The following is a 15,677-nucleotide window of genomic DNA, read 5'->3' on the forward strand; positions in this document are numbered from 1 at the left end:
TGATTCTCAATTATTGACTATTTTTACACATTCCGTACTTTAAAGTACATATAAGACGAACTTTTGGCATCTTAAATGGGTAATACTTCGAGTCCCACACATAAGAATATATGGATGCACCTACGTATATTGATCTATATTATAGATATATAGAATATGCATTCGTTTAAATTCCTTTCTTACCACACTCCAAACTCAATAGAATATCATTCATTCCAAGACACATATTCCCATATAAAACATCTAATATTAATGAATTAAATAAGAAAATGCGTATTCCAATTAAAATCTGTGTGCTTGTTTTAATTGCAAATGGGAATTTTCAATGGCAAGTTGTAACGTCTAACAATTTATATTTTATATAGAAAAAAAAATGAGTAAAAACCCATAAATAATAAATGTTGTTAAAACTAATGTGCGGCGCTCATTAGCCTCAGGCTGAGCTCCTTGGCGAGTGCTGCAAGGGATGATGATGATGCTGCTGGTATACAAGGGTGGCAGTGTGTGTGTGTGTGTGTGTGTGTGTGTGTGTGAGTAGATGAACTGATCAGGGGTTGCTGTTTCAGGGCAGTTCAAGCATTATAGTTAACTGTAGCTGCCGCTGCTGCCACATCTAACGAGTTATTTTTATAACTTTTTAAAACGCAACAACAACAACAACAACAAGAATAACGACAGCAACATAGTTAACATCAGCAAATCAAGTGTAGTCAGACTGCACTCCTATGAGGGTTGTCTCTGGCCTGTTTAATTACAGCAATATATATAGAGAGAGAGAGTGAGAGGTCTTGCCTGTTTCAAAATACTAGCAGCATTTCTATATATATTCCAGTGCAATTAGCATAAAACCCAACTGGCATTTGAGTTGGCCTTTGAAATGTTGCCAAATCACTTTCCACTTGAACATTGATTGATGATGTCGATCGTAAATCACACTTCAAACTCGAGTGACAATGCATCGTCCCCTTTTTGTGTTCTGGCCAAACAAAAGGTCGGCGCCAGCTCTGAGCTAACTAAGCTGCGGTAATCAGCATTTAATGCGCTCGATACGTGAGGGGCCAGCCCCAAGAGGAGCCGTCTATCACAGTCTATCCCTACACACACACACACACACACACATCAACTGCTGAGAGCCGAGCACCCTTAGCGCCCATCGGCGTGCAGGTGTCCAGGCGAATGTAGTTACAGCTCACATCAACTTTTTACCCTAGATTCAGTTAGTCAGTGACAGACGTCAGCGAGTGGGAAGGGCAGCTGGCCAGATGTCCAACTTCAACGGACAAACAATGCGAACAATTAATGAGTGAGCCGCGGTACGAAGGACGTTCGCGCTTGAGGGAAGTCGCTCATTTCCTTAACATTTGCGGCACAAACAATTTATGTGAGGATAATGAATGAATAAGCTGAGCAAAATAGCGTAAGTGAATGACTAATAAATGCCCTGTATATTTGCAGAAAATGTATTAGATATGTGATATATGCATATGTATTTATGCGGTATGTACCCTTAAGTGGGAGACTTTTTAACTATAATTTTAATGAGAATTTGAAAATTGTATTAAAATAATATTATAATATTATAATATTAATTGTAATTTAAGTAGCATTGAAAATAATAATTGTAGCAGGCTACTAGCCTATGTATACTGTAGCTGGTTACTAGCCTATGTTATATTAGAATTAAGTTAACAGCATTATGGTTAACCATCGATAGATACACATCTATCGATAGTTAACCATATCGGTGGCTGAGGAGGCTGTCGATATGCAACATGCCATTTTGAGTAATAGAAAGAGGAGGATCGATACATTTTAAGCTTGAATGTGAACAATAGCAGACGTGTGTATATCAAGAAATTATGAAATAAAGAAATTAAATAAAAGGCCTACTACAATCTCAGAAGTGGGATAAAGTACACTAATTTTTCAAATTAAAAAAATGAATTTAAGCATAAATGAAATTAAGCATAGACGAAGTATCTGTGGTGCAGTTAAAGAAGTGGCTAGCTGCATTGGGCTTGTCGACTCAAGGGTGCAAGACTGAACTTGTCGCTCGCCTCAATGGCGTGCCCGCAAATTTGCGCGGCAGCGCCCCCGAAGTGGAACAGGGAGAGGAGGAGTCAGATCAAACTGGAGTATCGCAGACAGTGCAAATGCAACAGGAGGAAATAGACAGGAATGAAAATATTTTGCGAGAGCTAAGTGAGCAGATCGACGCAGCAAAGAAGCAGCTAAAAAATTTTCACACACGACAATTGGACAGAGACGGCAATAGCAAGCGTGCCGAAATTAGCGCAAATGGCGTCGATGCAGAAGTTGAATTCGAAGAACGCGCGACTGACGCGCGCCAAAAGGGCGCCAGTGAAAATTGTGTAATAAATACAACGCACAATGATGAAGTGATGTCAATGATGTTTAAACTAGCTAAAGAAATTATGGTGGAATTCACTGGGGAGGAGTCTATTAGCAACTGGATAGCGCAATTGAATAATGTATCTCAATTATATCAACTAACGGATATGCAAAAAAGTTGCTATGCATGGCCAAATTAAAAGGGAAAGCCATGCAATGGATACATGATGATTCATCGAGGATTGTGCAACCGTTGGGCACATTATTGGATGGATTGGCAGCAGCATTCGGAAGCAAGATATCCAAGGCCGAAATGCGTCGCAAGTTTGGGGCACGTATATGGAGTGTCGATGAGAAGTTCACCCAGTATTATGAAGAGAAAATACGTTTAGCAAGGGAAATTCGTTTAGATGTAGACGAGCTACTGGATGGTCTCATTGAAGGAATCCCAAATGCAGTTTTACGCGCGCAGGCCAGGATACAGTGCTTTGAAGACCCCAGCAAATTGGTAAGGGCTTTTGCAGAGGTGCGTTTGCCACTGCAACGATCTACTGGAGGAAAAGGGACAACAGCAGTGGGACCAGGGCTCGATATTGCAATGAAGGAGACACGTTGCTTCAATTGCAACTATAAGGGACATTGGGCAAGAGATTGTCGGAAACCTAAGAGGGAGAAGGGTACGTGCTACCACTGCGGCGCTAAGGATCATATGGTGGCACAATGCACGAAGAGGAAGGATGATATTGGAAACAATTTCGTAAGGTTTATCAGTATACATTTTAAGTCCAAAGATAATGCCTCCATTATTGCAGAATGCCTCATAGATTCAGGAAGTCCTATTTCGTTTATTAAAAAATCGTGTGTCCCAGTTGGAATAAAACTTAAAGCACACGCAGAAAATTACTTTGGGCTAAATGAAAGCCAGTTAAATGTGATTGGAAAAACATTTGTTCATATTTTCAAGAAGTTTGAGAAAATAAATTTTTGGTTAATAGTTGTCCCTGATGAATCTATGAGGTCTGAAGTAATTTTAGGGAGAGATTTCATGGAAGCTTGCAATTTATATGTTGACCCAATCGCCTTGAGAATGATTTCAGTGGAAAGAGCAGCTGGCACGTTAGATAAATCGTTAGAAAATACATTGTTAGGAAACACATCGTTAGATAAATCGTTAGAAAATACATTGTTAGGAAACACATCGTTAGATAAATCGTTAGAAAATACATTGTTAGGAAACACATCGTTAGATAAATCGTTAGAAAATACATTCTTAGGAAACACATCATTAGATAAATCGTTAGAAAATACATTCTTAGGAACCACATCATTAGATAAATCGTTAGAAAATACATTAGTAAATAAAGAAAATGAAGAATTAGGAAAGAAGTTAGTAAATAAAGTGTTAGAAAATGAAGAATTAGGAAAGAAGTTAGTAAATAAAGTGTTAGAAAATGAAGAATTAGGAAAGAAGTTAGTAAATAAAGTGTTAGAAAATGAAGAATTAGGAAAGAAGTTAGTAAGTAAAGTGTTAGAAAATGAAGAATTAGGAAAGAAGTTAGTAAGTAAAGTGTTAGAAAATGAAGAATTAGGAGAGAAGTTAGTAAGTAAATTGTTAGAAAATAAAGAATTAGGAAGGAAGTTAGTAAATAAAGTGTTAGGAAATAAAGAATTAGAAGAAAAATTATTAGACAAAGAAGAGATCGATAGGTCAAAAGAGTGTTTAGAAAAGTCAATGGAAATAAATAGCAAAAGCGTTTTTGACGATAATTTTGAAAACAGCATGCTTCAAATTAATGTGGTAGAAGGAGACAATGAAAAAGAGATATATATTATCGGTGAAAACATTAGTTATGATGTACGGAAAAAACTAATTAGATTGCTGAAAGTGGAATATGTAGATGCTGAAAGGCCAGTGAAACCTAAAAAGAAATGCGAAATGAATATACGAATTGAGAAAGCAAAACCGTTTAGCTGTTCACCAAGAAGGTTATCATACACTGAAAAGGAAAAATTACAGATAATGTTAGACGAATACCTTAGAAATGGCATCATACAACCTAGTTGCTCAGAGTATGCTTCACCAATAGTATTAGTAAAGAAAAAAACAGGAGATTTAAGAATGTGCGTTGATTTTAGAAAACTCAACAAGATCATGATCAAAGACAATTATCCTTTGCCGTTGATTGATGATTTGTTAGACAGACTAGTGGGGAAGTCTATTTTTACGAAGCTTGACCTTAAGAATGGATATTTTCATGTTTTTGTAGAGAAAGAGTCCGTAAAATACACATCGTTTGTTACGCCGTTAGGACAGTTTGAGTTCTTGAGAATGCCTATGGGATTAAAAACAGCTCCGCAAATTTTTCAGAGGTTCGTTAATGATATATTTGCAGATTTAATAAAGGAAAGCAAGGTAATTGTATATATGGATGATATAATGATTGCCAGCAAAGATGTGTCCGAGCATCTTAAGATACTAGAAGAGGTTTTAAAACGATTAGTAGAGAACAAATTAGAGTTGAGGCTGGATAAATGTGAATTTTTGCAGAACAAGGTTAAATATTTAGGATTTGTAATATCAGAAGATGGCATTAGAGCAGATGATAAGGGATTAGAAGCGGTAAAGAATTTCCCAATACCTAATAAAGTTCAGGCGGTGCAAAGTTTTCTCGGGTTGTGCTCATATTTTAGAAGATTTATAAAAGACTTTTCAACTCTGGCAAAACCGTTGTATGACTTATTGCGGAAAGATAGAAAATTTCAATTTGAAGAAAAGGAACTAAATTGTTTTTTATGCTTGAAGGAGAAATTGTTAGAGGCACCAGTATTAGCGTTGTATAATCATAAAGATGACGTAGAATTGCATTGTGATGCCAGTGCAATGGGATTTGGAGCAGTGCTTTTACAAAAGAAAGAAGACGGAAAGCTGCATCCTGTATTTTATTTTTCAAAGCGAACGACAGAAACGGAAGCAAAATATCATAGTTTTGAACTGGAAACTTTAGCCATTATTAATGCACTTAGGAGATTTAGAATATATTTGCAAGGCAGAAAATTTAAAATAGTAACGGATTGTAATTCTTTAACTTTAACTTTGAATAAAATAGATCTTAACCCTAGAATTGCAAGATGGGCATTGGAAATGCAAGAATTTGATTATGAATTAGTGCACAGGGCTGGAAGTCAAATGCAGCATGTAGATGCATTAAGTAGATATAATAATACCATTATGGTAACAGAAGCAAATAGTTTTGAGACTAATTTAATTATTTGCCAGACGAAAGATGCAAAGTTACAAGAAATTAGAAAATTGTTAGAGAAACAAGAGCATAAATTATTTGAAATGAGAAATGGTGTTATATTTAGGAAGACAAATGATGATAGACTACTATTTTATGTACCAGAAAAGATGGAAGAACATGTATTGTACAAATATCACAATGAATTAGGGCACGTTGGAAGGGACAAGATGCTTAATGCAATAAGTAAATCATATTGGTTTCCCAATATGAAAAAGAAAATTTTAGAACATATTGAAAATTGTTTGCAATGCATAGCATTCTCGCCTAGAACGGGCAAAGCAGAAGGGTGGCTGCATAGCATTCCAAAGGGGAATAAACCGTTCCAAATAATTCATATTGACCATTATGGACCAGTGGATAACGGCAGATCAAAGAAATACATTTTTGCAGTAGTAGATGGGTTTACAAAGTTTGTCAGATTATTCACTACTAAAACAACAAGCACTAGGGAAGTTGTAAAGGCATTGAGAGAATATTTTAGAACATACAGTAAGCCAGAATGTATTATATCAGATAGAGGAAGTTGTTTTACGTCAACGGAGTTTGACCAATTTTTAGAAGAAGCAAAGGTAAAGCATATTAGGATTGCAACGGGATCGCCACAAGCGAATGGTCAGGTGGAGCGAATAAACAGAAGTTTAGGTCCGATGATAGCTAAACTAATAGAAGGTGATAATGGACAGCATTGGGATTCAATAATTGAGAGGGTGGAATATGTTTTGAATAACACTCAACATTGTAGCACCAAGCAATTGCCAAGCGTAATGTTATTCGGAATAGCGCAAAAAGGGGAAATTAGTGATAGTTTAGGAGAGCAATTAGAGAAAATAATAGGATTAGATATATGCAGTTCACAGAATTTAGAAGATATTAGAGAACAAGCACAACATTATCAATCTGCAGCACAAACACGGAATGAAGAGAACTTTAATAATGCTAGGAAAGCTGCAAAAGTATACAAGCCAGGAGATTATGTAATGGTTAAGAATTTTGACAACACGGTGGGAATATCAAGGAAATTAATACCTAAATCCAAAGGACCATATGTCATAGATAAAGTACTGAAGAACGATAGGTATTTGATAAAAGACGTTGACGGTTTCCAATTATCCAGGAATCCTTATCAAGGTGTTTGGAGTGCAAGCAATATAAGACATTGGATAAAAGCATAAGAGAGATAATAACTTATATTTTAGATATTAATTTCATAACTAGTGTGTAACATTTAATTAATAATTTAATTTTTATAACATGTAAATAGAATATCTGTAAGATTTTTTTTTTGTATCAAACATGTAAACACAATATTATTTTTAGGAAGTTAAGTATCAAATATTATATAAAATTAACAGAGATAGAGGGCTATCTCAGAGTCAGGATGGCCGAATTGTAGCAGGCTACTAGCCTATGTATACTGTAGCTGGTTACTAGCCTATGTTATATTAGAATTAAGTTAACAGCATTATGGTTAACCATCGATAGATACACATCTATCGATAGTTAACCATATCGGTGGCTGAGGAGGCTGTCGATATGCAACATGCCATTTTGAGTAATAGAAAGAGGAGGATCGATACATTTTAAGCTTGAATGTGAACAATAGCAGACGTGTGTATATCAAGAAATTATGAAATAAAGAAATTAAATAAAAGGCCTACTACATAATTAAAATATATTTTTATAGGTTTTCAATTAAAAAATACCATTCCATACCATATGTAGCTATAATCCATATCAATCCTTTGGCATTCCAGGCAATACTCCCTATATCGAATATTGTTGGAATTTAAAATAAAAATCTATAAATCAATATTTCATATTATAAAATATCTATATTATATATTAAATATATTTATCCAACTTGCTTACATACCATAATCTCATCAATTTCTATATTACAAATATATAACTTATATTAAATTATTTGCAATAGTTAGTTTTAGTATATAAACTTGTTCAGCTGTTGTATGAAACTTGACCTAACCACTGAAATTTTCTATTCCCTATTTCTTCTATATATTCACACTAACCATATACCTTCTCAAGCTCGGTTCCTTCCAGGGTATTAAGTCCTTGCGTGCCAATGCCATATATCTAACTAAATCATAACGGTCGCTTTCTGTCAACTGCCAACGCCGAGTTGGCCCGTTCGAGGTGCCATAAAAAGCGACTTAGGGCAACACCCCGCGTCGACCAAATTCATGCAATTGTAATTACAGCTAACTATTTGGCAGTTCTCCTCGTTCAATCCATTTTTTTGGGGTAAAATTGGCAGTTTTTCACTCATTTTTTACAGCAGCACAATGGATGTCTAATCAGGGGATTTTCGCGCAGTTTTGCGCTAAACCGGAAGTAGGTCTTATGGATGCAACGGAAGTCCAGGCTGCTGCGGCTTAGGCACAAAAGCAAAATGTGAATGCGAATCAATGGCAAATAGCAAACATTGTCAGCTTGGCCCTTTCACTCAATCAAAGGTTGTTTACACTCACAATAACTGGGCATGAAACCGTTGTTGTGCCGACCTTTTAGCACCAGCCTACAAATTCAATTTATGCACTGCAAAGGCGAAAAAAAAAGAGAGTGGAATAGCAGTGTAGTAGGAATCTTAACAAATATCAACCATAAATTACAAATGTCACATTCATTATGCACATGGCGCTGCATATTAATTAGGCTGGCGCTCTTCCTTTGGCTCAATATATTTATGACCACTTGATGAACTGCAGCCAAAGTTAACCCAGGCACTTTTTATTTAGGGTTGCACTCTCCGTTCCGTATTTCGTCCTGGTTTCGTCCTGCTACTCTGCTCATTTGCATAACAATCAACTCGTAGTTTGTGGTACAGCCTCAGCTACTGGCTGTATGTATATTTATATGTATAATGCCAGACTCTGCTGCTCCTGCTCCTGCTCCTGCTGCTGCTCCTGCTGCTGGGGTAGGGCTCTCTAATGGTTTTCATACACAGCCAGCGGGTGTGAAGTTGTAAAGTTTAATGTATTGTTTGTCTAACAGTTTATTCATTTGGAAAAGGAAAAGGAAATATTCGTTATGTGATTGGAATATGAAATATAACTATGTCTGCAGCGACCTCTCCCTCTCTCTCTCTCTCTCTCTCTCTCTCTCTCTCTCTCTCTCTCTGTTGGGGTTGCAAATAACGAATGGCATTTCCGGCGTCTGCCAAATGCCTAATAGCTAGAACCATTTCCAATTCGTTGACCTATAAAATCTCAGGTAAAAAGCAAATTATTTATGAACTTTTGTAGAAGAAAACAAAAGAAAATCAAACATATCATATATCTTGATATTGATATAATTACAAATATAGAGGGGAACAGCAATAATCCACCTGCAAGCCTTGGGAATTCTAGCTGTTGAAGTTTTTTGTACGTTACGATAAAATATGTACTATATAAAAGCAATGTATTTATTCTGGCTTGCTCACCTGCTTTTACAGTTCATGCTCTCAAAATCGAGCAATTTTTAGATGACGATATAAAAGTTGACAATCCAAGCCAAAGATCAACGACAACGAACCACGATCCAAGCCGACGACTCCACCCAACGAGCCGAGAAGTCCAGAGAAGAGAAGAGAATCAAAGCCGACGATACAAGCAGCTGATCCAAGTCTATGAGTCTCTAACTGAGAAGGTGTACAGACATCCATATAGACAGACATTTGCATACCAGAGTGCATAACACCCATATACGCTCCTTGCTTCGACGATAATCAACTGTCAGCTCAGCCCATTGCATTCCCCTCTCATAGTACCTTCATAAAGCTTCACTTAGGCAGCTCATCTGCTAAGAGCTACGCTCAGCTCTCTCATAAGAAGAACTCAACCTATTCAAATAGTTATTCGGCCGCGCTTATCTCAATTCGAATCGTGTGTATCGAATATGATTTTTGATTTACATGTGTTTACATTTTTTGCGTTCCACTTTCTGTTGCAACAATGTGACACAAATCTGCTTAAATTTGACTAAAACCGCTCAGATCGGATTAAAATCGCAATCAAAACTTGCGCGCACAGTTTACAGTTTATACTCACACACACACAGAGAGAGAGAGTGTGTGTGTGTGCGTGTGTCTAATGATTATCCTGCAAGGACGAGCATGCACACAAATGCGACAGATTGGCTTCCTCGGCGCGGCAACAAATGTAACAAAATACTCGAGCGGCTGTTTGTTTATCCAATGTTTTTCGGTTAGATGAGCACACAACTCAAGGTAGGGCAGGACCAAAAGGACCTACATAACAAATACGTGCATACATATACATGCAGCGTCACAGATTTCACAGATAAACCAATTCGAGCAGGGCAATGAATCGCTAAAAAGGTCGAACGACTCGCCTCGGCTCAACTCGACCCACCAGAGCGAATTCTGTTTGCCAAAAAAAGAAGGAAAGAGGGATTTCCAGAAGGGGTTACGTTAATGCACATGTGCCGCAGAAGGGTTAAATTTCTGATTTCTACTCATATATATGCTTTTATTATATTTTTTTTGCTAGCTGGTGAATGTGTGTCAGCGCAATGCTAAAAAGGCGTAAAACAATCAATACGCCAAATAAAATTCGATTTGCGATTTTTGCCAATTCTGATATTGGAATCTGGAACCAAATAGACAAATTGGCACGTTTATGCTTGAGCTCGAATTAGATGGAATCAAACGCTCATAATTTATGTTCACAAATGTCGATTCCTTTTATGGGTTTGTTAGGTTTCTTTTAAAGGGTAAATCATATAACTAGATGATAGAATTAAAGGGTTTTTATAATAAAGTTCTATTTCGATATTGGTTGGAGTAGAACATACTTCAAGATCAAAGCAGATGCTAAAGGATATCATATTAATATATTGAAATGGTATGAAAAGGGAGCTCATTTGTGTGATCAAAGCAAAACTCCATAGGAATCGCATATTAAAGATAATGCCAAATGTATAGAATAGAATGTATATTTGTATTTTTCTAAGAGAGATTTCTTCAAGAGATTATTTTTCTACCCTCCACTCTATACATATTGCAAGTAAGTCAAACAATTGCTTACATTTTTTCAATATCCAAGCGTAAAGCAATGAAATCTATTGCTCAGTGGCTCATATATAAATCGGACCCAAAGGACCTGCACTTGACGCAGCTAGCATTGTGTTTGCTCCTTGCACCGTGCTTTGGCAATTTGTTTCCATTTTGGTTTTCTTATCGTCTTACGGCAATCGGTAAATTGTTTAACCAAAGCCTTGCACGGTATTAGCATAGTCATATATACATATATATATATATATATATATATTGTATATATAGACAGCAGGGACTGGTAGATGTATGCGTAATGCCGTTATTGATCCGACGATAAGCATCTGCAGTGAGCTACCCCGTGACACAGCTAGCGGGACAGCACGCTAATGATGCCCGTCCTGCGTGCGCTCCGTCCGTCTCCCCGTCCAACTGTTGTCCTTTGTGCGCATCACCCTCAGCGCCAGCTCGGCTGGTATTGAATGCAGCTTAGCGGCTCGCCCGCTGCGTATTTGCGCCTTTGCCAACGACAAATATACTGGCTATAATAATGATTATTGTTAAGATAAATCCCGACACCTTCAACAAAGCTGCACAAATGACAAGCGCAGCTTAGCGACTCTGCCCTTACTTTACTCTCTTGGAGATGTTGCATTCCAGCAATATAGCTCAGCATCTTCTACGAGCCACCCTTTATTTTTTTTCCTGTAACGGAAAATGTCAGTCAGTCAGTCAGGCAGTCAGTCAGTCGACTCAGTATTTCGACTCTTGCCGGTTCATTCAACTAAATAATTTGAGTGGCATTCATGCAGGTCGACTGCCACTTGGCTCATGTTTCAGGACTCTCGGCTGCTGCTGTTGCTGCTGCTATTGTTGTTGTTGCTTTTGCTGCTGCTGCTGCTGTTGCTGTTGTATATTTTAGGCATTGGTACATTCGTTTTGTAGTCGTAATTCTGTGGCAGGTGACGGGCAATCTTCCATTGTTCAACTCACCCCATGTCGAATTGTAAGGGCGCAAAAATGCCCCCTACAATAAACAAGCTGCACTCACACGCACACACACACACACGCACACACACATTCATTTTATGTGCACTGCAATATACAATATTTATTTGAATTTAAGTCTTTTGTTTGAAAATCTGAAATCCGCACACACACACAAACATACACACACACACATGCACTTACACACATGCACAGCTCAGGGTTGTTTAGCTTGACTTTAGCAATTTTCTTTTCCACTTCCATTTTCTGCTTACCTAAGCAGCGCTTTTTGCAGTACTTTTGTTTTGTTTCGGTTTTTCTTCAACTTTATTAGCAAAAATAAATTTTAATAGTTTACATAAAATTCAGCTTAAGTTAAAATCGAAATATATATGTATATATTTGTATGTATAACCTGATTTGCAAAAATGACTAGCTCGCGTTTCTCCTTGGCAATTGCATTGTTAACCCAACCAACTAACTAAATCTAGCTAATGCTTCATCTTAAATGTGAGCTTCTGATCTTAATATATAAATATATGGCTTGCTAGCAAAGGTACATGGATGCTCTGACTAAATTTACATGGACAACCGATGCGTTTTGTATTCGATTTTCAAAGCAAAAAGTGTAATTTATATATATGCATTCATTTCAATCAAATATAAAATAAATTGTTTCATATTTGAGTGTGAATTAATTGATATAGAAAACACTTTTAGCTTTAATAGTTCAGTTCGGTGAGCAAAACAAAAGCTCAATCAGATCAGGAATTCCGATTGAAGCTTTGTTTGGCTCACTAAGTGAATCAAATCAAATTGATAACTAAGGCCGGTTGGCTTAGCATGGCCTTAGCTATCAATTTAATACTTAATGCAAAATATCAACTGATTGCGAGCCGCAGCGGGACTGAGAGCTGGAAATGTAATACTGACTCAGCTGCTCTAAGCAAGTCACTTTTATCTATCTATCTATATGTGTATATGTAATAGGTCAAAGGTGAGTCGCTAGGGCAGCTCTTGCGTGAATCCTTTCCAGCTGTCGGTGCCGCTTAGGGCTCAGCACACTGTCGAACATATCACCCAGAGAAGATAGACACCCGCACTGATGCCCCCGAAACTGTGCTATACCTGAAACTGTTTATAGTGCAATTGCTGTTGCTGCTGCTGCTGCTGCTGCTGGTGATGATCCTCTTGGTAGTCCTTCCAAGGCGGCGTTTGTGTGTAGAAGCTGCTCTGCTGATGCAGACCCGAGTCCGGCATGGCAGCTGCCTCAAAGCTGCTGCGAAACAGATCATATTTCTCCTGCGAAAAGTGAGACGCAGTCGAAGCTGTGGGCTGTGGACTAAGCTCCGACTGCGCCACCATCTGCTGCTGCTGTTGCTGTTGTTGTTGCTGTTGATAGTAGCGCATGCTGCTGCCCAGATCAAAGCCAGGTGGCTGATAGTCCATGGCCTGGCCCGGGGGATAGTGCATCGGCGGCGTCTGCTGTTGATGCGGTCCGTAGGGAAAGATGCGCCCATTGCCGAACATGGGATACGGCTGCGGGTTCACGAAGAGCGCATCGAAGAGCTCCTTGGTGATGCGCTCGCCACTCAGCGTAAAGTTCTGCAATTTCTCCAGATCCAGATTGATGGTGTTGCCGCTCTCCAGCACCTGCTCCAGCGCAAAGATGTAGTTGTGGGCAAAGCGTAGGATTTCGATCTTCGTTAATTTGGTCTCCTCCGGCAGCGAGGGCAGGGTGACCCTCAGCTTCTCCAGCGCATCGTTGAGCGTGTGCATCCGATTGCGCTCCCGATCGTTGGCCTTCATGCGCCGGAACTTCTTGATGCGCACCACCTGCAGCGGACTGCGCGAACGCGTCACGCGATTCTTGCCGACGGCATATTTGCGCTTCGGGCGCGGCGCATTCGGATCCTCCGGCGACTTGACCGGCGTGCTGGTCACCAGCGGCTCGAATGTGGCCGTTGCGGCGCGACTGTTCAGGTGCTCCACCAGCGTGCGACCGCTGCGCGTGCTGTGATTGCTGCTCGTGTCCAGCAGCCCGACGAAGCCAGCAGGTGGCGAGTTCATTTGCATCTCCCAGTTGCCGGCATAGGCCAACGGCGCTGGCGCTTGAGCTGGCGTTGTGCTGCCGCAGTGCTCGCCAAAGTCCAAACGGCGATGTGAGCTGGTCTGGGCCTCCGTTTCAAAGCTCTTCTCGTAGCCGCTGTCAAAGGAAGCATCGTCATCGTCAGCCTCCTCAAACTGAAACGAATGCGCCGGATTGTAGGCATTGTAGCAGGCGGACATGTTGAGATCGCACTAGATTTCCTTATATATATATAGATGCAGCTCTAACTAAAGCACGATATCAACTAGACGCATTATACTTTGATATATATATTAGCTTGTTCTCGTATATCACTGATATTTGTGTTCTTCTGTGTAGCCTTAACCGTTTCGCGTGCCCGCACCAACTAAAAGCTGAACAGGAGTGCGCAACGGTTTTATGTGCAGCCATTAGAGAGCTAGTCGAGCTGGTCGAGCTCTGCGAGCTGGTTGAGCTGGCTGGTAAGCCCGCTGATTTAGGCGGGTAACAACCCTCGACGCATTGTCGTCGGTCGCGACGATGGCGGCGCCATGGCACAAATCCCAACAGATATGCGCGGCAGTGATTGCCACTCGCTCTCTAGCCTAAAGGGGGTTGTACACACACACACACGCACACACACACGCACACAGTGGCACACTGACAGCAGCAGCAACCACTACCAGTTAAAACGCGAGCATTTTTTACGCTTCAACGTAAGCCAATGGGAGCTATGAGAGTGAATTATCTGTCTCTCAGCTCAGCTCTTCTCTGCTCTGCTCTGTCTGGCAGCGAGGATCAGCGCATAAAGTTCAAAGCGGCATGCACTCTGTCGCTTATCAGTCGCCTTTGTCATCTTGTGGCCACTTCATATCAATTGGGCGCAACTCTTTTCTATTATTTGTTTATTATTTTTTTGCAACCGCAATAATCATTGCGGGCTTACGCCTGTCGCTAAGCGAATTACCGGCACGTGGCTGCAACACTTCCGTGGGCGCAACATGTGTGAAGCTGCGCTGGCTGGCACGTGCCACAGAATTGGACCAGAGCTTTGTGGCACCAGCCACTTCACAGCTGCTCGAGTGGCTGCCTGAGCCGCCGCCCCAAGGCTGGGTGGGATTGCCACTTTAAGTGGCTGCCACATGCCGCACATGCCCCCGCCCACAATGGGCACGTGCAGGTTTGTTATGATACGTTCGCCCATTCCGTCTAAATTGTTGACACGAGACAACATTTTTTTTAAAGTGAGTCGCGAGCCACACTGCTTGGCGCTAATTGAGAGACCTGAAGCACGCTAATTGTTCCAAATTGATGACAGTTGCCAAGATTTATGGCAATTGAAGAGCTCTTAAAGGTATCTGCTGAGTAAGGGAGCTAAGCGAACTGTGGGAACTTTTCTTTTTTAAGCTGGATATAGATGTGAAATAGTTGTAGTTAGAATATAGTTTATATTTAGTATATACATATATAATGAATAATCCCCAAAATATTTTAATGACAAGAAAAAAGAAAAATGTATGCAAATATTATCCACGTTTAACTGATAAGTAAAACATCAATTAAAAATGTTTGAGTCGGGCCGTTACCGACTGTAGCACACCCATTCGCAGCCCAGATCCACTTACCGATTTGCCACGCCCCAATTTAACAGCTTGAATTTTTGAAATTTGAATTTGAGTTTCCAGGTCTAAGCTGTAGAAAAAATAGTTCAACCCAGGTCTATCTTTGATTTGCAATGCAAATAATAATTCATATTATATTATAAATAAATAAATAAAATAAATAGTTAACATGCGTATACGTATTACGTACCAAGTTTCAAGTCTCTAGCTCATAATTTTTTCATGATGAAAACTAATTTTTAAATTGAAGAAAGTTTGTACTTACGAATCAGTCCAAATTCCATTTGAATCAACGATCCTTTAAATCATAATAATAATTATTAGAAAAAAAA

At 39.4% G+C, this 15,677-nt stretch overlaps 2 protein-coding genes across 2 annotated transcripts; one reads left to right on the top strand and one right to left on the bottom strand.

The window, feature by feature from the left end:
* The first annotated feature begins 1,645 nt into the window (after window positions 1–1,645).
* On the top strand, window positions 1,646–3,346 carry LOC116804379. The gene is made up of 2 exons (XM_032731593.2): window positions 1,646–3,109; window positions 3,165–3,346. Exons 1-2 carry the CDS (start codon window positions 2,540–2,542, stop codon window positions 3,174–3,176), a joined length of 582 nt encoding a protein of 193 aa, XP_032587484.2. The 5' UTR covers window positions 1,646–2,539; the 3' UTR covers window positions 3,177–3,346.
* Window positions 3,347–12,608: 9,262 nt separating this feature from the next.
* LOC6581622 (basic helix-loop-helix neural transcription factor TAP) lies at window positions 12,609–14,130 on the bottom strand. Its single transcript, XM_002007311.4, has one exon. It carries the CDS (start codon window positions 13,942–13,944, stop codon window positions 12,778–12,780), a length of 1,167 nt encoding a protein of 388 aa, XP_002007347.1. The 5' UTR covers window positions 13,945–14,130; the 3' UTR covers window positions 12,609–12,777.
* Between the last annotated feature and the right edge of the window lie 1,547 nt (window positions 14,131–15,677).

The sequence above is a fragment of the Drosophila mojavensis genome, unplaced genomic scaffold (genome assembly GCF_018153725.1).
Source record: "Drosophila mojavensis isolate 15081-1352.22 unplaced genomic scaffold, ASM1815372v1 contig_74, whole genome shotgun sequence".
In the NCBI taxonomy this organism is placed as follows: domain Eukaryota; kingdom Metazoa; phylum Arthropoda; class Insecta; order Diptera; family Drosophilidae; genus Drosophila; species Drosophila mojavensis.

What these genes read in the sequence shown, in the direction of transcription:
- LOC116804379 (XM_032731593.2), top strand. Translation starts at nt 2,540, where the DNA reads ATGGCCAAATTAAAAGGGAAAGCCATGCAATGGATACATGATGATTCA.
- LOC6581622 (XM_002007311.4), bottom strand. Translation starts at nt 13,944, where the DNA reads ATGTCCGCCTGCTACAATGCCTACAATCCGGCGCATTCGTTTCAGTTT.